Source organism: Nomascus leucogenys, chromosome 22a, assembly GCF_006542625.1.
Source record: "Nomascus leucogenys isolate Asia chromosome 22a, Asia_NLE_v1, whole genome shotgun sequence".
Taxonomy (NCBI): domain Eukaryota; kingdom Metazoa; phylum Chordata; class Mammalia; order Primates; family Hylobatidae; genus Nomascus; species Nomascus leucogenys.
The window spans coordinates 53,315,823-53,339,611 of record NC_044402.1 but is presented as its reverse complement, the minus strand read 5'-3'; the positions used below and the strand labels follow the sequence as shown (position 1 = coordinate 53,339,611).

Genomic DNA, 23,789 nt, shown 5'->3' with positions numbered 1-23,789 from the left:
CCTTCCATTTTTTACCACCAGATGAAACTTCAGAAATGACTGGTTAAGTTCCATGTCTATTGTATGATAGCTGCCTTTGGCTTCCTATAGGGCCTGGCATACTTTTCCTCTCTGCTCATTTCTGTCTTGCGTATGTAGAAACTCATATTTCTTCATCTCTTTTGCTTATTCCACTATTTAGCTGCTGCTCCACTCCTATAAGGAATGAATAAAGGAGAATACCAAACCCAAAATAGAGAGATAAACTTCGGAAACTACCCGAAGTTTATAGTGACTTGTCAACCAGGGAAAGGAAGGATATTTGTATGAATAAATGAAAGCTTTCGCAGGATGGCAGAAATAGGGAGAAGAAAGGTAAAGGCAGCACAGTTTAAAGAAATTACCAATCCCCTGCAGGATTTCCAGCAGTAACTACTCACTGCAAAAAGGGAAGGGATCAATCATCTCCCTTTCCTGCAGCCTCCTATACTAAGCAGAAGGCAGAATCCCCACAAGGCATGATGGCAGGTATATTCCCCAGCACAGCACTCTATGCCCCTGCCCTAAGAGAGACGTTTCTTCCATTGCCATTTCTGATATTTCCTTTCAGGAAAGTAGTACGAAAACTAGCTCCTCTTTCAGCAGCCTGTACACATTGATTTGTCTTTGTTTTTCAGCTACAAGATCCTCTTGTAAGTTTGACCATTTCCCTTCATGACTGAAACTCAGCTGTCTCCAGCAGTGTCTAACATATCTTAAGCCAAAATGTATGCATCCACATTGTGATATGATAATGTTCCAATTTCCTTGGTCCCTTATTTTTCCATTACTCAGAACACAAATAGATTTTTTTTCAACATCATGATCAGACTATTACACTTAGCAATCAACAGCATTGGTGCAAAAAAAAAAAATCTACATTAAAACCCTTTGTTGGAATGCGTTACACTTTCCACAGAACAGAAACTCAAATAACCTGTTATACAAGTAGTCACAAATATAGTCCTTGAGTTTTTTGCCCATACACATGAGTATTAGTCTAAAACATGTCTTCTTTGTACCAGCTAGGTCCTGTCACCACTGTGCTTGGCTGAGTTCACAAATCTGTTGTAACCTGTAGCTTCCCTGTCACTTCTCTGGCTCTCCTCTCCTGCTAACCTTTGTTTCCTAATTAAAATCTTCTGCCACTGCCATAGCTGCTGCTGCTACTGGAACCGCAATAGCCACTTTGGTTTCATGGTTTGGCAAAGTATTGGCCTCCACCATCATAGAGGCCAGAGCTTCTGCCTCCAAAGTTTCCTCCCTTCATGGGTCCAAAATTTGAAGACTGACTGTTGTAATTGCCAAAATCACTATAGCTTCCACCACTTTCAAAATTGCTCCCATCATTACCAAATCCACTATAGCCATCTGCACTGCCACCATATCCACGACCACCACAGCTGCCACCAAAGCCACCATGACCACTGAAGTTTCCTCCATGATCAAAGTTGTCATTCCCACCAAAACCACCTCCACGACCACCACCAAAGTTTCCAGAACCACTTCGACCTCTTTGGCTGGATGGAGCACTAGCCATCTCTTGCTTTGACAGGCTTTCCTAACTTCACAGTTGTGGCCATTCACAGTGTGGTATTTCTGAATGACAGTCTTATTCACGGAGTCATGGTCATCAAAGGTTACAAATGCAAAGCCCCTTTTCTTGCCACTGCCTCCGTCAGTCATGATTTCAATCACTTCAATTTTTCCATACTACTCAAAATAATTTCTTAGGTGATTTCTTCAGTGTCTTCTTTAATGCCGCCAGCATATATCTTTTTACAGTTAAGTGGGCACCTGGTCTTTGAGAATCTTCTCTTGTGACAGCTCTCTTTGGTTCCACAACTCTTCCATCCACCTTGTGTGGCCTTGCATTCACGGCTGCATCCACCTCCTCCACAGTGGCATATGTGACAAACCCAAAGCCCCTGGAGTGCTTGGTGTTTGGATCTCTCATGACCACACAGTCTGGGAGCGTTCCTCACTGCTCAAAATGGCTCCTCAGGCTCTCATCAGTTGTTTCAAAGCTCAACCCTCCAATGAAGAGCTTCCTCAGCTGTTCTGGCTCTTTAGGAGACTCTGACTTAGACAAGACGGCTGGGAGAAGAGAGACTTTAACGATGCTTCTTCCGTGGCATCCATGGGCAGAAAGGCCTAAATACATTATAAGTTTCTAGAACATTCACTGACTTGCATAAAAAATAAAGTCCAGAGAAAAAAGTTTTTACATGACTCTAAAGAATGTTAATTAGGAACTTTCCATGCAGAGGGAAAAAAATGAGAGAAAAATGATATAGATCCATTTCTGCTTTCTAGATAAGTCATCTATACAGGCAATTAGTCAGTCAGTTATTTGTTTCTCTGTGGTACACTTAACAAAGTCCACTGATGTCTATTGGAACTTGAGTTGCAACATGGAACTTGAAGTTCTATTTTCTCAGCCTTTTGTTTTTCCATTATCCAGAATTCAACCAGCTAATAATTAGTTTTCTGGAAATTTCTAGTGCCTTTGATTTAAAAAAAAAAAACTGTTCAAGCAAGTATATCACTAGTAAATTTACCAATAGTAAAAAAATGAGTAAGAAAAGAAACAAGAAGGGGGCAACAAAAAGTATCTTTGCTTGTTTTTCAGTCAGATCTTCAGCATCCTCACACAATCAGTAAGTCTATGTGTTCATTTAATTCTCTCCTTTAGGACTCAGTTGGTCTCTAGTGGAGTCCAAGAGTCTTTATCTACCCATATTGGAATACAAAGGGCTTGAGATACATCTTGGCCTCTCGCTGTCTCATTATCAAAACCTCTCTGGATTATTAATGATGTACTGGAAAGTTTTAAGACTACCAATTTACAGTCCCCTGCAGGATTTCAAGCAGTTACCAGTCACTGCAAAAAGGGAAGAGATAAGTCAGAGCAGAGAAAAAAATTTTACAAAATTTCAAAGCCCATCAACAAGAGACTATCTTAAAAAGGGAAAAAATGGTAGGAGAGATAGGAGTAGATAAGAAGTTTCTATAACCCTTTTTCATTTGAGCTCCTGCCGTATCTGGTCTCTTTTTCCACATTTAAATTCTAAAACATCTAAGAAAAATTTATATCACTTTTTAGAGACTTCAGAGGATTTACACCTAAACTTTAAATAACAACTTTAAGTTGTTATCTCCTCCATGTTTTGCTTTCACGTGACACCTCATTCTCTCACCTTTTAAATAACTCTATGGAAAAAATCAAACTTACTATTTTATTAAAAATAAGGGGCAGGGGAGAAAGTTTATCAGCAGGTCAAAATGATATATTACAAGGGACTTAACAAATTGAAAGACAATTTGAGCAGAGGGGAAAGAAAAAGGAGATAATTGTCTGTGGTCTATTTACAAGCTGGATTCATTTCACTTGCCATCAGTAAGTCCGTGTTTTCACCACTGTTGGATTCTAGAATCTCTCCTTTCCCTGGTACTGCTAAGATTTCCAGGCTTGGGGTGCATACTACTTTAATCATTTACTTTCCCATCATCAAAATTCCATGAAGTTATTAATGATTTTTTGAAAGTTTACATTCTGCTGATTCATATTAAAAGTAAATGAATACCAAAGGGAAAGTTTTCCCTATTGCTATAATGACCTACCAAGAAGAAACTCTCTACATAGAAAGCAAAATATCATGGGAGAAAAAGCAGTTGCTAAGATACCTGTCTGTTTTTCAGCTGGTCCACCTTCAGCACCCCACGGTAAGTTCAATTTCTTTTTCTACTGTTTTCTGTTGTTGTTCTTGTTGTTCCCTGCAAGGCTTAGAGACTTGTTTCTACCTTGCTCATTTCTAACTCTGTGTGCAGCTACCTGACTCAAAGCTTCCAGTTTCGTCTGCCTTCTGCTCATCTAGCTTCTCCCTGAGAAGGAAGTTATATTTACATAATTTCAAACATATATTTACTTTGTATCTCCTCTAGAACTATTTAAGTGCTTTAATTACATTATCTCATTTAATCCTTAGAGTATTTCCACTAACCCCTTTGTAAGAGATAAGAAACTGAGCCAAATACTTACTCAAGAATACAGAGTCATAGAATCATAATTTGGACCCAGAAAGGTGTCCAAGATTCTCCCCTACACAAATATACCTCCCTAGAGGGAACCTTGTTTCTTTCAAAGAAATCTTCACTGATATCTAATTTGGTTTTTAGGTCCACCCATGGCACCCATAAGTAAGTATAACATCTCTTTTTCTTCTTTGGTTCTCTATGGTCCCCATCATTTCACTTCTGTCAAAGTGGTTTGAGTTTCCCATTCTTCTCTTGCTTCCTTATTACCCTTCATCCCCTATAATTTTTTTAAAATGCTCATTAAAAGCGGGACTAAGCTAGCATTCATCAACAATAAACTGAACAATACTATGAAATAACAAGTAGGAGGAATTATCGGGGGGTGGAGAGAGAAAGAGAGAGAGAGATGAAATCCAAAATGATATCTAAATGGAGAGAGACTTTCAGTGTTCTTTCAAACATTATAGTGCAAGATCCAGTGGTCTTTTCCCAACACTATGCCCAAAGCTGTTCAGGTCCGGTAAGTGGAGAGGGCCTTTAAGGAAACTGTACCTTTGACTTCATCATTACATCATCACTGCTAAATCTTACATCTAGTTTTGCATTATAAAACTAATCTAAAACCAAATAATCTATGGGGTGGTTTGGAATACCTCCTTCATTGCCCACCCAAGTCCTCCCCTCACGGACTCCAGCAAAATATATTAGATAATACTATGTGTTTTCTATTTGAGAAAAATTAAATGGATTTCTGTTTGCTTATTTTTCAGTAATTTCGCAGAGAACCGCAAGTAAGTACTTTACTTCTCAGCTGGTCATATGTGGAGACTTTTCTTATCTTAGATGTTTCTATTTCTAAGTGCCTCGTATTTCTCATATTCATTTGCTTCTACGTTACCCAAAGTCTTCAAGATTAGGACTGCAAGTCAACCTTTTTGATTCGTAACTGTAGTATTTCCCATTATTTTAGTTTTAAACTCAACTTCCAAGGTAACACATACCAACAGTGACTCAATATTTAAACCAGGTCAAGCACTGACAATGATGATATTTAATATAGAATTCATGAAACCACCTTTCACACTACATCCTAGTTTTCCAAAATGCAAATTTGGTTCTCATATCTCAGTTACAAATGATTTAAGCAAACCCAGCATCGCTGGGATTCCTCAGCCTGAACTTAAATCACACTAATATTAAAACCCAAAGTTCCCGTCATGGTTAAAAACGCAGATGCCAAAAGAGCCCAGGCAGGTCAGTAAATGTGTGAGATGAGGTGAGTCTCCTGGGAACTGTGTAAAACTGGGAGGACACATATAGTCTGAAGAGGGTAGCTGCTGCCCTGCTCCAGCCAACCTCTTCATGCAAGAATTCAGATCCAGAGTTGCCAAAGCATCTCACTTAATCCAGATAGTAGGTAAATTTTTCCAAGTTTTAAACATGACAGACATCTGGGTTACTCTAACAGATTGCAAACATACTTATATACTCCCCTCTAGTTCCATCTAAACACACTCTGGATACAGTTTTCATAATAACATTTTACTCATTTCAATAATGTTAGGACAAAGGCATTGGTATTTGAGAGAGGAAAATCGGACCTATTAACACAGAATTAGCCAGTGTCTCTCCAAAGTCCTCATCCACACATCTTTCTGAAGCCTGAGCAAAGAGGCTGATCAGCTAAGTATTCTCACTGAACAGATGAAAATACAGAGACAGTGGCTCCGACCCAGGGATGAGGCTGCAAAATCCATATGCCCATGTTTGGACATAGGCCCTATAATTGGGTACAGGGACCAATGCCCACCTGAGGTCAGGAGAAGGGATTACTGGTCTCACAGCTAGAAATTACAAGCCAAAATCCAAATTGAATGCCTAGTGTCCTTTTCAGAGACGTCATCAGAGAGTATGGGCAGGAAAAAGATGTAAAAATCCAAGACCGAATAGATATGTAGGGTCTTGGATCCTATATATCATCCTAGTAGAGAGGATGAAAGAAAACATGCCAAAGGAACTAGGGATTATACCACCTGCTTTTTGGATAGCTAAGTGTTGGCTGGCCAATCCCATTATTGGGTATAGACTCAAAGGAATATAAACCATTCTGTCATAAAGACACATGCATGGTTATGTTAAACACAGAACTATTCACAATCGCAAATACATGGAATCAACCTAAATGCCCATCAATGGTAGACTGAATAAAGAAAATGTGATACATATACACCATGGAATACTATGCAGCCAAAAAAAAGAATGAGATCATGTCCTTTGCTGGAACATGGATGGAGCTAGAGGCCATTACCCTTAGCAAACTAATGCAGGAACAGAAAACCAGATACCGCATGATCTCATTTATAAATGGGAGCCAAATGATGAGAACACATGGACACACAGAGGGGAAAAATAGACACTGGGGCCTGTCAGAGGGTGGAGGGTGGGAGCAGGAGAGGATCAGGAAAAATAACTAGACTTAATATCTGGGTAGCAAAATAATCTGTACAACAAACCCCCATGACACAAGTTTACCTACAAAACAAACTTGCACATGTGCCCCTGAATTTAAAATAAAAGTTTAAAAAGTGTTACCTGGCAATATCTTTAAATGAAAAATATACAGCCAAGCTTAAGCATAAAAAAGGTGGGTAAGAATGATTTCCAAGGAGCAGAAATTGAATATAGGAACACATTGTAAGAAGAAGCTAAAGTTAAGCTCTTGGTGGGAACTGTGAGGGGATGAAAAAATAGAGGTGGCAGCTTTGCCGCAGGGGCAAAGGTAGGGTTTCAACATCTGCTCCCAAATGACAGCAAAAGCCTCAAGATCCAACATGCAGAAAACTGAAATTAGGCCCCTCTGAGTAAAGCCAGTAGCAGAAAATACACTGCCTCCCCATGCAAAGAAGCCAAAATATCTTCACCCATCTGCCCCAGGCATGAAAACAGAGCCACCCACACAGGTCCAGAGTTAGATCTGTCAAGGGTGCAGAGCCCTGCTGGAGGTGTGCTACCCATGCAGTGTGCATAATATTCCAAGTCAAAACAGCTAAGATCTGGTTCAGGGACAGTGTACCCAGGAAGTTAGGACAATAGCCACCAAGAGAGGATCCACAACCCAGGGTATTTATATCATAGAACACCCACAAAAGATAGCCCCCAAGGAATAAGAAACTACTAAAAGTTATGAAATCTATGAGGAAACCCAGCACCATGTGAGTGATACCTCACAAGCCCCAACAAATTGGAGAATTCCAACCCAGAGAAATATAACTAGAGCAATCTGAAGAAGACTAAAATAAGAAACCTAACAGCATTGAACAAGTCAAACACTAAAAGAAAAAAAATAAAAAGTCTTCAAAGATATTAATGCATTTTAAAAATATATGTATTCAACAAATATATATTGGCCTATTGTAGGCCAGAGATTATCCTAAGCACCGGAAATATAGCCATGAGCAAGGCAAAGTCCTCGCACTTAAGGAGTTGATATGTTGAGATAAAACAGGCAAAAAGTGGCAAGTAAACATGTAGTAAATGTCAGGCAGATAAATTCATGTAGAAAAATAAGAAGAGTAACAGACTAAAGAAAGATGGTATAGAAGGGGGCGTGTGCTTCAGGCAAAAGGAACAAGTACAACATGCACAGGCCTGCTATGGGGATGCAAAACAGCCAGCCAGGCTAGAAAGTAGGAGGCAGAGCAGGAGGTAGGGCCACAGCGACAAGAGCCAGATTATGTCGGGCCCTGTAGTCCTTAATAAAAATTGCAGATTTCATTCTAGGTGTCATGAAAGGCAACTGAAGGGCTTGAACAGGGAAATGATAGGGTCTACTTTGTAAGTTTAAAAGATCACTCTATTACTGTGGAGGATTAACTGGGGTGAGAGCGAGGGCTCAAGAGAGGAAGCAGGAAGACCAGTTAAGAGGCCTGAAACTAAAGGTGAGTGTGGCAAGGAAAGAGTGATCAGAGTGGAAGTGGGAAGAAGGTCTTCAGATTTTATTTATTTTGGGGGCAAAGCCAACAGAGCCTGCTGTTGGACTGAATGTGATTTTAAGGGAAAAAGAAGACACCAAGGGTTACTCCTAGATTTGGGGTCTAAGAAACTTGACGAATGAGACTATTTTTTGATTTAGGTAGCGGAGAAGAGCAGATTTATAGGATGCTATTGTGAGTTCAGTTTTGTATATGTTAGGTTCTAGATGCCTGGGACATTTAGGACTAATTAATTAAATAGTCTGACCTTGGCAGGCTTCAAGCATGTTTTCTGGAAAATATCTCCTCTCTGTCCCTTAATGATGCATTAGAACCCATAATTTTATCTTTTTTATCTTTGTAAATAACAGCTTTATTGAGATAATATTCACATATGACACAATTCACTTATTTAAAGTGTGGAATTTAATGCTTTTTAGTATACTCACTGGGTTGTGCAACCATCAACAGAATCAATTTTAGAACATTCTCATCACCCCTCAGAAAAACTCTGTTTAGCAATCACTTCCCAGTATCCCCCAACCCAAAACCCTCTCCACACCATAGCCCCAGGCAACCACTAATCTTCTTTCTGTCTCTATAGATTCAGCTGTTCTGGACATTTCATACAAATGGAATCAAACAATAGGAGGTCTTTTGTGACTGGATTCTTCAATTTAGCATAAGGTTTACCAGGTTCATCCACATGGTAACATGCAGCAGTACTTCAGTTCTTTTTATGGCCAAATAATATTTCATTATATCTTTGGTTGGCTTTTTTTAGCTTTCCTTTATTTACTTGTAAGGAAATATTATGATAAGTAGTATCAACTTGCTTTCTTTATTTTTATTTAAGTTTTAAGTTCAGGGGTACATGGGCAGTTTTGTTACATAGGTAAACTTGTGTCATGCGGGTTTGTTGTACAGATTATTTCATCACCCAGGTATTAAGCCTAGAACCCTTTAGTTATTTTTCCTGGCCATCTCCCTCCTCTCACCCTCCACCCTTCAATAAGCCCCCAGTGCCTGTTGTTTCCTTCTGTGTCCATGTGTTCTCATCATTTATCTCCCATTTGTAAGTGAGAACATGTGGCATTTGGTTTTGTCTTCCTGCATTAGTTTGCTAAGGATAACGCCCTCCAGCTCCATCCATGTTCCTGCAAAGGACATGATCTTGTTCTTTTTTATGGCTGCATGGTATTATATGGTGTATATGTACATTTTCTTTATCCAGTCTATCGTTGATGGGCATTTAGGTTGATTCCATGTCGTTGTTACTGTGAACAGTGCTGCGATAAACACATGTGTGTTTCTTTATGATAGAACAATTTTTATTACTTTGGGCATATACTCAGTAATGGGATTGCTGGGTCTAATGGTAGTTCTGTTTTGGGGTCTTTGAGGAATTGCCACACTGTTTCGCACAATGGTTGAACTAATTTACGTTGTCACCAACAATGTAAAATTGTTCCTTTTTCTCCACAGCCTCCCCAGTATCTGTTATTTTCTGACATTTTGATAATGGCCATTCTGCCTGGTGCAAGATGGTATCTCATTGTGGTTTTGACTTGCATTTCTCTAATAATCAGTGATGTTGAGCTTTTCTTCATATGTTTGTGAGCTGCATGTATGTCTTCTTTTGAAAGTATCTATTCCCTTTTTTTGCCAACTTTTTAATGCGGTTGTTTGTTTTTGTCTTGTAAATTTGTTTAAGTCCCTTACAGGCACTGGATATTAGACCTTTGCCAGATGCATAGTTTGCAAAAACTTTCTCCCATTCTGTACGTTGCCTATTTACTCTGTTGACAGTTTCTTTTGCTGGGCAGAAGCTCTTTGGTTCAATTAGATCCCATTTGTCAATTTTTGCTTTTGTTACAGTTGCTTTTGTTGTCTTCATCATGAAATTTTTGCCCATTCCTATGTCCAGAATGGTATTGCCTAGGTGGTCTTCCAGGGTTTTTATAGCTTTGGGTTTTACACTTAAATCTTTAAATGATCTTGAGTTAATTTTCGTATATGGTGTAAGGAAGGAGTCCAGCTTCAATCTTCTGCATATGGCTGGCCAGTTATCCCAGTATCGTTTATTGAATAGGAAGCCCTTTCCCCATTGCTTGTTTTTGTCAGCTTTGTTAAAGATCAGATAGTTGTAGTCATGTGGACTTATTTCTGGGCTCTCTATTCTGTTGCATTGATCTATGTGTCTGTTTCCTACTAGTGCCATACTGTTTTGCTTACTGTAGCCTGGTAGCACACCATAATTTTCTAATCATGTTAAATTATTAAAGACACTCAGGGCCAGGCACAGTGGCTCATGCCTGTAATCCCAGCACTTTGGGAGGCCAAGGCGGGCAGATCATGAGGTCAGGAGATCGAGACCATCCTGGCTAACACGGTGAAAGCCCGTCTCTACTAAAAATACAAAAAATTAGCCGGGCGCAGTGGTGGGCGCCTGTAGTCCCAGCTACTCGGGAGGCTGAGGCAGGCGAATGGCGTGAACCTGGGAGGCAGAGCTTGCAGTGAGCCGAGATAGTGCCACTGCACTCCAGCCTGGGCGAAAGAGCAAGACTCCGTCTCAAAAAACAAACAAACAAACAAACAAACAAAAATCACTCAGGCGAACCCCTCTGAAAACCCTCTCCTCTCCTAGTGGCCAGTCTCAGGCACACTGACTCAGAATAGGGAGGAGAAATACAATGTGCTTCCCCTTCCTGTCCACTCTCCTTGTTATAATTCCCACTGTTGTTATAATTCCCACTGTGTTGAGGCTGAGAGGATGGATTTGGGGCATGCAATCTCCTTCCTCTGTTAGTTGCAGGTTCTTTTCTCTGAGAACCTGAGACTGACTGTCCTTTGATGTTATCTAGAGCAGACACCCAAATGTCTTGCAGAATACATATTTGAGTTCTTTGGAGGAACCTACAAGAACTTGACCAGTTCTGAGATTCCACTGCATAGTCCCTGATGTGGGAGTAATGAGTCTAGTCTTGCCCATTCCAGAGCCCCTCAGCTCCCTCTCCAGCAATATACTTCATAGCCTGTACTACAAAGATGCCCTTACCAAGTAGGTCACCCACTTGAGTGACATACTAGCAAGAAGGCTCAAGCCTATGAAATGGGAAAGGTTCCTTTGTCCCCCTTGCAGTGCATGTGATGGGGAGTGGCTTGCTTCTTCAGTGTCCCACTGCTCAAACCTCTAGGGGAGCATGCAGATGGGCAGGCTGTGGGGCTTTGATCCCATGGCAGTGTCTAGGTGGGAGTTTTTACAGCTCCTGAAGCCCCAGTGGGCATGTGTTACAGGATGCTCTTTTAGTTTTGCTGTTTTAATTTTGCCATCTTTAGGTTGCTTGTGTTAAGCAGCTCAATTAGACCCCCTTCCTCATCACAAGGACAGAGGAATTTCTGTATCCCCGGGTTTCTTGCCTTTGGTGTACCAGAGGAATCAGATCGCACATGGGCTTGGAGAACGCAAGATTTTATTGAGTAGAAGTAGCTCTCAGCAGATGAAGGAGCCAGAAGGGAGATGGTTTACCCCTGGAGTCCAGCTGTTCTGTGGCCCGACTATTCTCCAACTGCTCCAGACAGATGCCCCATCATTCCGCCGGTGGGTGGGCTGCTGGCCTCCCGGTGCCTATTGGTGTGCTCTTTCACTGGCATGCTCTTGACGACCAATGGCTTGTGTCTTCTTCCACAGAAGTGTTCCTCATGACATTCAGCTGCTTGTGTATGTGCCCCCTAAGGTCTTGGGTTTTTACAGGCCCAAGATGGGGTTGTGGTGAGCCCGAGTGGTCTTGGGAAATGCAACATTTGGGAGCAAAAGCGGGAGTGCCTGTCCTCACCTAGGTCCTTGGAGGTGGAGCCTTAGCCAGGGACCCGCCTTTCTCTACCCAGCACTTCCCCAATTCCTGTATTATTTAAAGAGACCAAGCTCTTCCCTTCCCAGCACTCGTGTGACCTGGATGTCTGTTGCACTGCTTACTGAACCCTCAGCAAGCTCAAGCATCCTTATCACAGAACAAGGACACTGCACTACTGTCTCTCTCCAATTTTACTTTCTTTCAGATAGGCACAAAACAAATCAACAAATCCACTATTCAACCAGGAGATGGGTTGCCACACATCCTTTCTCACAGATACTCCCAATCACTGTAAGCAAATCTCAAAGTGCTACTCATTTGCCTTCAGAAAAAGAAAGCACTATTCCTTCCTCCCCTACAACATCATCCCTTTGTTAACTACTCACAACTCCAAAGACTTAAATCTCCTGCCCTTTACAGTTGTTTGCTTATGTTGGCTTGGAAAAAGGGTGACATCTGAGATAGGAGATAGTTTGGTCATCATCCGTCAAGGCCTGCCAGCAGCACCTCTGCACTGCACAGCTTCAAGAATCCTTTCCCTTTTAATTATGGAATTGGCAACCCTGCAATCCCTCCTGAGGGCTTGTCTCACCTCAGTTTGCTGAGGAGGGGAATGGGAAGTTACAGCCTCCTTTTCCTCAGCTCTGTGATCCTGCTTGTCAATTTGGAGATAACAAGAAAGTCTCACTCGACATTCTGCCCCCCATCCAAGCATATACTCTATATCAAAAAGCAATTAAATATTTGAGTCTGAAGATTTAGGGAGAGACTGGGTGGGAAATAAATTAGACAGTAATCAGCATATAGATAATATTTAAGACCACTGGATTAAATTAGGTAACCAAAGATGTATGTAAAAATGAAGGGGTAAGGATTAATCAGTTTTAGAAGTTTAGAATAAGGGAAAAATCTAACTAAGCATATAGAAAAGGAGTGAGCAGGGAGAAAGGAGACAAGTAAAGGGGGGAAGGGTCTCGCAGAACTCAAGAGAAGATGTATTTCAATATGGAAAGAATGAACAACAACATCAAAAATAGCTAAGCATTAAATTTTTGGAGTAAGAATTGATAATGATTTTTGCATAGATATCTGAGGAAAATCTCCCTGATCATTTAAGGATTTTAGTGGCTTGAAGTTGCTATTTCCTTGATGTCTTGCTTTCACGTGACTCATCATTATCTCAATTTTTAAATAATTATATGGTGTATTAGTCCGTTCTCAGACTGCTATCAAGAAATATCTGAGACTGGGTAATTTATAAAGAAAAGAGGTTTAATTGACTCACAGTTCCACATGGCTGGGGAGACCTCAGGAAACTTACAATCATGGTGGAAGGCACGTCTTCACAGGGCGGCAGGAGAGAGAATGAGTGCAAGCAGGGGAAATGCCAGGTACTTATATAAAACCATCAGATCTCGTGAGACTCACTCATTATAATGGGAACAGCGTGAAGGAAACCACCCCCATGATTCAATTACCTCCACCTGGTCCCGCCCTTGACATGTGGGGATTATGGGGATTCAAGGTGAGACTTGGGTGATGACACAGAGCCAACTAATATCATATGGAAAAAGACAAAAATTTACTATTTAATTTAAAAATAGAGAGCAGAGGGGAAAGTTTCTCAGTAGTTTAAAATGCAGCATTATGAGGGAAATCACAAATGGAAAAACAAGTTGAACAAGCAAGTAAAGAAAAAGATAATTTTCTCTCTTTTATTCACCAGCTGGATCCATTCCACTTGCCATCAGTAAGTCCATATTTTCACAAATGTGGGGTCCTAAAATCTCTCCTTTCCCTGTAGTATTAAGATTTCTGGGATTGGGGTACATACTTTTCTAATACTTTAACCATACTGTCATCAAAATTCCATGAAGTTATTAGTGATTTTTTGAAAGTTCATATTCTGCTGATTCATATTAAAAGTAAATGAATACCAAAGGGAAAGTTTTCCCTATTGTTATAATGACCTACCAAGAAGAAACTCTCTACATAGAAAGGAAAATATCATGGAAGAAAAAATGGTTCCTAAAATACCTCTCTGTTTTTCAGCTGGTCCATCTTCAACACCCCGTGGTAAGTTCAATTTCGTTTTCCTACTGTTTTCTGTTGTTGTTCTTGTTGTTCTCTATAAGGCTTAGAGACCTGTCGCTACCCTGCTCATTTCTTTTTTTTTCTGTTTTTGAGACAGAGTCTCGCTCTGTTGCCCAGGCTGGAGTGCAGTGGTGTGATCTTGGCTCACTGCAAGCTCCGCCCCCCGGGTTCATGCCATTCTCCTGCCTCAGCCTCCGGAGTAGCTGGGACTACAGGCGCCCACCACCAAGCCCGGCTAATTTTTTTGTATTTTTAGTAGAGACGGGGTTTCACAGTGTTTGCCAGGATGGTCTCAATCTCCTGACCTCATGATCCGCTTGCCTCGGCCTCCCAAAGTGCTGGGATTACAGCCGCGCCCAGCCTGCCCTGCTCATTTCTAACTCTGTGTGCAGCTACCTGACTCAAAGCTCCCAGTTTCCTCTGCCCTCTGCTTATCTAGCTTCTCCCTGAGAAGGAAGCTTACATTTACATGATTTCAAACACACATGTACTTTGCACTTCCTATAGAATTATAAAGGTGCTTTAATTCCATTACCCCATTTAATCCTTAGAATCACTCCACTAACCCCTTTGTAAGAGATAAGAAAATGACCCAAATACTTACCCAAGAATGCATAGTCATAAAGAATTGGAGCTGTTAACAGAGAATTAGCCATTGTCACCCAGAGCTGTGTGACTACCAAGATTCTCCCCAACACAAATATCTCTCCCTAGAAGGAAACTTGTTCCTTTCAAACAAATCTTCACTGATATCTAATTTTTTTAGGTCAGCTGGCAGCACCTATAAGTAAGTACTACATGTCTTTTTCTACTTTGGTTCTCTTTGGTCCCCTTCACTTCACTTCTGTCACAGTGATTTGCGGTTCCCCTTCTTCCCTTGCTTCCTTATTACCCTACATGGTCTATATTACAGAGAATCTTTTTAAACACTAATTAAAAGAGGGACTAAGCTAGGATTCATCAATAATAAACTGAACAATATTACGAAATAACAGGTAGGCAGAATTATTGAGAGATGAAATCCATAATGACGTTTAAATGGAGAGAGGCTTTCAGTGTTCTCTCAGACATTATGATGCTATTCAAAGGAAACAGAAAGATACGGCAGTCTCTACCTGAGACTATACCCAAAGCTGTCGGGTCCAGTAAATGAAGAGGACCTTTAAGGAAGCCCTACCTTTGACTTCATTACATCATCACTGCCTAATCTTACATCTAGTTTTGCATTGTACAGCTAATCTAAAACTTATCTATGGGGTGGTTTGGAATGCTTCGTTCTTTGCCCACACAAGTCCTCCCCTCACAGACTCCAACAAAATATGTTAGATAATGCTATGTTTTTTCCATCTGAGAAAAACTAAATGGATTTCTTTTTGCTTTTTTTTAGTAATTTCACGGAGAACTGCAAGTAAGTTCTTTATTTCTCAGCTGGTCATATTGGAGATTTATCTTAGATGTTTCTACTTCTAAGTATCCAAAAGATTGAGACTCATATTTCTCATATTCATTTGCTTCTACATTACCCAAAGTCCTCCAGGTTAGGACTTCAGGACAAACTTTTTGATTCATAACTGTAATATTTCCCATTATTTTAGGGTTGCTTTGTTTTGTTTTGTTTTGAGACAGAGTCTCACTCTGTCACCCAGGCTGGAGTGCAGTGGCGTGATCTCAGCTCACTGCAACCTCCACCTGCCAGGTCCAAGCGATTCTCCTGCCTAAGCCTCCCAAGTGGCTAGCAATACAGGTGCAAGCCACCCCGCCCAGCTAATTATTGTATTTTTAGTACAGACAGGGTTTCCTCATTTGGCCAGGCTGTTTTCGAACTCCTGACCTCAAGTGATCCGCCCGCCTCTGCCTCCCAAAGTGCTGGGTTTATAGGTGTGAGCCACCACGCCCAGCCCCATTATTTTAGTTCTAAACACAACTTCCAAGGTAACACATACCAACAGTGACTCAATATTTAAACCAGATCAAGCACTGACAATGATGATATTTAATATAGAATTCGTGAAACCACCTTTCACACTGTGTCCTAGTTTTCCAAAATGCAAATCTGGTTCTCATATCTCAGTTACAAATGATTTAAGCAAACCCAATATCAGCTAAGATTCCTCAGCCTGAAATTAAGTCACATTAATATTAAAACCCAAAGTTCCTGTCAAGGTTAAAAACGCAGATGCCAAAAGAGCCCAGGCAGGTCAGTAAATGAGCGAGATGAGGTGAGTCTCCTGGGAACTGTGTAAAACTGGGAGGACACGCATAGTCTGAAGAAGGTAGCTGCTGCCCAGCTCCAGCCAACCTCTCCATGCAAGAATTCACATCTAGAGTTGTCCAAGCATCTCACTTAATCCAGATAGTAGGTAAAATTTTCCAAGTTTTAAACATGAAAGACATCTATGGCCTTCTAACAGATTTCAAACAGTTCCTTCTAAACACACTCTGGATATAGTTTTCATAATGACAACATTTTACTAATTTCAATAATATTAGGACAAAGACATTGGTATTTGAGTGAAGAGAATTGGAACTGTCAACAAAGAATTATTAGTGAGTGTCTCTCCAAAATCCCCATTCACATACCTTTCTGAAGCCTGAGCAAAGAGGCTGATCAGCTAAGTATTCTCACTGCACAGATGAAAATACATACTCAGTGGTTGAGACCCAGGACTGAAGCTGGAAATTCCAGATGTCTATGTTTGCACATGGGCCCTATAATTGGGAACAGAGACCAAGGCCCACCAAAGTTCAGGAGAAGGGATTATTGGTCTCACAGCTAGAAATTACAAGCCAGAATCCAAATTGAATGCATAGTGTCCTTTTCAGAGGAGTCATCAAAGAGGATAGGCAGGGAAATAATGTAAAAATCCAAGACCCAAGGAGTAGGGAGAGAGAAAAAAAGAATGCCAAAGTAACTAGGGGTTATAACACCTCATTTTTGGCTGGCTAAGTCTTGGCTGGAAATATTTTTAAATGAAAAATACACAGCCATACCTAAGCATAAAGAAGGAGGGTAAGAGTGATTTCCAAGGAGCAAAAATGGAATATAGGAACACATATAAAGAAAGGAAAGCTAAAGTTAAGCTCTTGGGAAGAATGGTGAGGGGATGAGGAAACAGAGGTAGCAACTTTGCCTCAGGAACAAAGGTAGGGTTTCAACGCCTGCTCCTAGACGGTGGACAAAGCTTCAAGATACAACACGTAGAAAACTGGAATTACACCACTAGGAGTAAAGCCAGGAGCAGAAAATACACTGCCTCCCCATGCAGAGAAGCCAAAATATCTTCACCCATCTGCCCCAAGCATGAAAACAGAGCCACCCACACAGGTCCAGAGTTAGATCTGTCCAGGGTGCAGAGCCCTGCTGGAGGTGTGCTACCCATGCAGTGTGCATAATATTCCAAGTTAAAACAGCTGAGATCTGGTTCAGTGGCAGTGTATCCAGGAAGTTAGGACAATAGCCACCAAGAAGGGATCTACAACCTGGGTATTTATATCATAGAACACCCACAAAAGATAGCCCCCAAGGAATAAGAAACTACTAAAAGTTATGAAATCTATGAGGAAATTCAGCACCATGTGAGTGATACCTCACAAGCCCCCAACAAGTTGGAGAATTCCGACCCAGAGAAATATAACTAGAGCAATCTGAAGAAGACTAAAATAAGAAACCTAACAGCATTGAACAAGTCAAACACTAAAGGAAAAAAAAGAAAAACCTTCAAAGATATTAATGCATTTTAAAAATATATGTATTCAACAAATACATATTGGCCTATTGTAGGCCAGGCATTATCCTAAGCACTGAAAATATAGCCATGAGCAAGACAAAGTCCTTGCACTTAAGGAGTTTATATGTTGAGATAAAACAGGCAAATAATGGTAAGTAAACATGTAGTAAATGTCAGGCAGATAAATTCATGTAGAAAAATAAGAAGAGTTAACAGACTAAAGAAAGATGGTATAGAAGGGGAAGTGTGCTTCAGGCAAAAGGAACAAGTACAACATGCACAGGCCTGCTATGGGGATGCAAAACAGCCAGCCAGGCTAGAAAGTAGGAGGCAGAGCAGGAGGTAGGGCCACAGCGACAAGAGCCAGATTATGTCGGGCCTTGTAGTCCTTAATAAAAATTGCAGATTTCATTCTAGGCGTCATGAGAGGTAACTGAAGGGCTTGAACAGGGAAATGATAGGGTCTACTTTATAATTTTAAAAGATCACTCTATTGCTGTGGAGGATTAACTGGGGTGAGAGTGAGGGCTCAAGAGAGGAAGCAGGAAGACCAGTTAAGAGGCCTGAAGCTAAAGGTGAGTGTGGCAAGGAAAGAGTGATCAGAGTGGAAGTGGGAGGAAGGTCTTCATATTTTATTTATTTTGGGGGCAAAGCCAACAGGGCCTGCTGTTGGACTGAATGTGATTTTAAGGGAAAAAGAAGACACCAAGCGTTACTCCTAGATTTGGGGTCTAAGAAACTTGATGAATGAAACTATTTATTGATTTAGATAGTGGAGAAGAACAGATTTATAGGATGCTATTGTGAGTTCAGTTTTGTGTATGCTCGGTTCCAGATGCCTGGAACATTTAGGACTAATTAATTAAATAATCTGACCTTAGCAAGCTTCAAGCATGTTCTCTGCCATGTGTCTCCTTCCTATCATTTAATGTCTCAGAACTCATAATTTTCTAGTTATGCTAAATTATTTAAAACGCTCAAGCCACCGCCTTTAAAACCCTCTCCTCTCCTAATGGCCAGTCTCAGGCACACTGACTCAGAATAGGGAGGAGAAATACAATGTGCTTCCCCTTCCTGTCCACTCTCCTTGTTGCCATAATTCCCACTGTTGTTATAATTCCCACTGTTGAGGCTGAGAGGATGGATTTGTGGCATGCAGTCTCCTTCTTCTGTTAGTTGTAGGTTCTTTTCTCTGAGAACCTGAGACTGACTGTCCTTTGATGTCATCGAGAGCAGACACCCAAATGTCTTGCAGAATACATATTTGAGTTCTTTGGAAGAACCTACAAGAACTCGACCATGCATAGTCCCTGATGTGGGAGTACTGACTCTAGTCTTGCCTATTCCAGAGCCCCTCAACTCCCTCTCCAGCAATATACTTCATAGCTCGTACTTCAGAGATGCCCTTACCAAGTAGGCCACCACTTGAGTGTCATACTAGCAAGAAGGCTCAAGCCAGGATGTATTTTGCACTGCCCACCGAACCCTCAGGAGGCTCAGGAATCTTTATCACAGAACAAGGACACTCTGCACTGCTGTCTCTCTCCAATTTTACTTTCCTTCTATTCAGATAGGCACAAAACAAATCAACAAATCCACTATTCAACCAGGAGATGGGTTGCCACACATCCTTTCTCACAGATACCCCCAATCACTGTAAGCAAATCTCAAAGTGCTACTTATTTGCCTTCAGAAAAAGATAGCACTATTCCTTCCTCCCCTACAACACCATTCCTTTGTTAACTACTCACAACTCTAAAGACTCTTAAATCTCCTGCCCTTCATAGTTGTTTGCTTATGTTGTCTTGGAAAAATGGTGACATTTGAGATAGGAGAGCTAATTTGGCCATCATCTGTCAAGGCCAGCGAGCAGCACCTCTGCACTGCACAGCCTCAAGAATCCTTTCCCTTTTAATTATGGAGTTGGCAATGCTGCAATCCCTCCTGAGGGCTTGTCTCACCTCAGTTTGCTGAGGAAAGGAATGGGAAGTTATAACCTCTTTTTCCTCAGCTTTGTGATCCTACTTGTCAATTTGGGAGTAACAAGAAAAATCCCACTAAACATTCTGTTCCCCATCCAAGCATATACTCTATATCAAAAGGTAATTAAATATTTGAGTCTGAAGATTTAGGGAGAGATTGGGTGGGAAATAAATTAGACAGTAATCAGCATATAGGTAACATTTAAGACCATTGGACTAAATTAGATAACCAAAGGTATATGTAAAAATGAAAGGGTAAGTATTAATCAGCTTTAGAAGTTTAGAATAAGAGAAAAATCTAACTAAGCATATAGAGAAGTTGTGAGCAGGGAGAAAGAAGGAGAACCAGTAAAGGGGAGGTCTCACAGCACTCAAGAGAAGATAGTATTTCAATACGTAAAGAATGAACAACAGCATCAAAAAAGGCTAAGCAATAAATTTTTGGAGTAAGAAATGACAAGGAATTTTGCAAAATTAATGTCATAAGTAACCTTGATAAGATAGGAGGGAAGAAATGCCTAAATGGAGGAAGTGAAGGAGATAATAAAATTTTAAACAGTAAGGCAGCTGATATGGCATATGACAGCTAGTATAGCATGAAAAGGCCACCAAAGGCTGGAGTTCTGACAGGTTGTGGCTTACCTATTGGGGAATAAAAGAAAGACTATCCTTTCTAAAAAGATACAAAAAGAAATATATATATATATATATATATATATATATATATATATATATATTTGAGAGATAGTTTGAAGAAAGAACAGGCATATTTAAAAAAAAACCAAGCTGAAATCTTGAAAATAAGTTATTAAAATTGAAGCAATAGTTAGATAATATATAAATTCTAATGTAACTATATGTAAATAATATTTAAGTATTATTAATCACAGTTTAAAAGAGTAAACTGGAAAATAGAACTGAGGAAATCTCAGTTCAAAATAGTACATGGAAAATATTGAAAATCTCAGCTCAAAATAGTACACAGAAGACATTGAATATATCAAAAAGAAAAGCTGTAAATAGAATGAGGTCAAGTATAATAGGAATTTGATAAGAGAGAATTAAAAGAATAAATGTCAGGTAATACTTTTAAACATAATAATTAATAATATTCCAGAAGAAAACAGACATAAATCCTCAGATCAAAATGGTCCACTGAAAGCTGACATTAGATAACTTTAAAACACAGACAGATATATATGCACACATACACACACACACACTTACATGTGCCAAAACTCATTGTAGTAAACTGACAAACAGACATTAAAAAGCAAATCATAAAGACAACCAGAGAAGCAGATCACCTGCAAAAAATCATGTTAACACTAGACATCTCATTAGCAATAATACGTGCCAGAATACAACAGAACGAGAATGAGATCCAAACAAGAATGAGATCCTATCATTTGCAACAACCTGGGTGGAAATGAAGGTCATTATGTTAAGTGAAATAAGCCAGGCATAGAAACACAGACTTCGCATGTCCATACTCATTTGTGGGAACTAAAAATTAAAACATTGAACTCATGGAGATAGAGAGTAGAATGATGGTTACCAGAGCCTGGGGAGGGTAGTCAGAAGAGAGGAAAATTGGGAATGGTTAATAGGTATAAAAATAGTTAGACAGAATGGATAAGATCTAATATTCAATAGCACAACAGGGTGACTATGGTCAAAGGAAATTTATTGCACATTTTGAAACAACTAAAAGAATATAATTGCAATGTTTGTAACACAAAGAAATGATAAATGCTTAGGGCGATATTCATTTAACCCTGATGTGATTACTACACATTATTACACATTGTATGAGTGTACCAAAATATTTCAGGTACCTACTTGCACCTACTATATACCCATAAAAATTAAAAATAAAAAAGTTTTAAAAAGAATACAACAGAACAATATCATCAAAAGACTGAAGGAAAATTACTATAAACTCATATGATACAATCAGCAAAATTATCATTTACGAATGAGACTGAAATGAAGTCATTTTCATATATTCAAGAACATAGAAACTCATTAAACACAGGTCCCCAATGAAAGAATTATCAAAAGGACATACTTCAGGGAGTTTACTTTTGAGTAAAAACTCAAAAAGAAGTTAGAACCAAGAAACATATGTAAGAAAACAAATCAACAAAACATGATAGTAAATCTAAAATGTTGACTATAAAGAAAAAAAAGAGAAGGAAGAGAAGGAGAAGGAAAAGAAGCAGAAAGAGGCTGAGCACAGTGGTTCACGCCTATAAGCCCTGCACTTTGGGAGGCCAGGGCAGGTGGATTGCTTGAGCTCAGGAGTTGGAGACCAGGCTGGGCACCATGGTGAAATCCTGTCTCTACAAAAAATGCAAACATCATTTGAGTGTAGTGGTGCATGCCTGTAGTCCCAGCTACTCAGTAGGCTGAGGTGGCAGGATTGCTCGAGCCTGGGAGGTCAAAGCGGCAGTGAGCCGTGATCATGCCACTGCACTCCAGCCTAGGAGCAAGACCCTGTCAAAACACAAAAAAAAGCAGGAAGAAGAAGAAGGAGAGAGTGAAGGAGAAATATATTAGTGTGCTTTAAAATGAGTAGACCTAAAGCATTAGGAAAAAAAAAGAGACAAGGCTAATGATTATGAACTAAGATAATTTGACAAAAGGTCAGATGTACTGATTAACTTTTCATCTTACTAAATATATACATTTGAATATTTATGGCAAAAATAAAAGACAACTATTAATATAATAGAAATGTGACATACACCTTCTGAACCCATAGGGAAAATAAAAAGAAGAAAGAAAACTATATTAGTCCACAAGAAAGCAAGAAAAAAGAAAAAGAGAAAGCAAATAAAAAGCAAATTTTTTAAAATGAGGGTTAAAAAAGTCTAAATATGTTGCTTAGCACAATATCATACAATAGTAGATTAAACTCACATATTAAAAGCTAGAAACTCTCAGATGTAATTAAAAGAGTTAAATTTTTTTAATTTTTCTATTTTCCTGTAAAAAAAAATAAGAAACATAGCTAAACTCAGGACAAAAAAACCAAACACCGCATGTTGTCACTCACAGGTGGGAATTGAACAATGAGAACACTTGGACACAGGAAGGGGAACATCACACACCAGGACCTGTTGTGGGGTGGGGGAGGGGGGAGGGATAGCATTAGGAGATATACCTAATGTAAATGACGAACGAGTTAATGGGTGCAGCACACCAACATGGCACATGTATACATATGTAACAAACCTGCACGTTGTGCACATGTACCCTAGAACTTAAAGTATAATAAAAAAAAAATTTAAAAAAAGAAAAATAGCTAAACTCTATTAAGAAATATACCTAAAATAAGGTGACACACAGAAAAATTTAAATGAAGGAATTTTAAAACATACCAGGCAATTGGCTGGGTGCAGTGGCTCATGCCTGTAATTCCAGCACTTTGGGAGGCCAAAGCGGGTAGATCACTTGAGGTCAGGAGTTCCAGACTTGCCTGGCCAACATGGTGAAACCCCGTCTCTACTAAAAATACAAAATTAGCCAGGCATGGTGGCACATGCTTGTCATCCCAGCTACTTGGGAGGCTGAGGCCGGACAGTCACTTGAACCTAGGAGGCAGAGGTTGTGGTGAGCCAAGATTGCACCATTGCACTCCAGCCTGAGTGACAAGAGTGAAATTCTGTCTCAAAAAAAAAAAACAGGCAATTAACAACAAAACAAAATTTGATATAATTGTGCAAATATCGGATAAAATATAAGTGAAAGTTGTGAGCTTATAGCATAGCCTTTGAAATACATAAAACAAAAGCTGACAAAATAGCAAAGACATCTGTAACTAAAGATATTTCAATAACATTTCTCTCATAAAATAAATAAATAAAACAGACAAAAATTAGTAAGGCTAGAGAGGCTTTGACATAATTTTAGAAAGCTTTATCTAGTAATGTACACTGAACATTCCACCCAGCAAGCACAGATGGAAAAGTTATTAACTTGACCACCAATTCCTTCAACTAGAGCAAGCCTCAACTAATTTCAAAGTACACTTCAACATAATATAAATCACATTTTCTGAGCACAAGGCAACAAAATAGAAATAAATAACAAAAAATA

At 39.7% G+C, this 23,789-nt stretch overlaps 1 protein-coding gene and 1 pseudogene across 1 annotated transcript in view; one reads left to right on the top strand and one right to left on the bottom strand.

Annotated features, from left to right (window-relative positions):
- Positions 1–23,789, top strand: part of TSBP1 (testis expressed basic protein 1) — an 81,056-nt gene that overhangs the window by 42,732 nt on the left and 14,535 nt on the right. The window contains exons 16-19 of the mRNA XM_030802820.1: positions 2,989–2,998; positions 3,721–3,744; positions 4,198–4,218; positions 4,827–4,847. Of these exons, the coding sequence (XP_030658680.1) occupies positions 2,989–2,998; positions 3,721–3,744; positions 4,198–4,218; positions 4,827–4,847 (76 nt within the window). The remainder of the gene's footprint in view (positions 1–2,988; positions 2,999–3,720; positions 3,745–4,197; positions 4,219–4,826; positions 4,848–23,789) is intronic.
- On the bottom strand, positions 1,151–2,104 carry LOC101178591 (annotated as a pseudogene).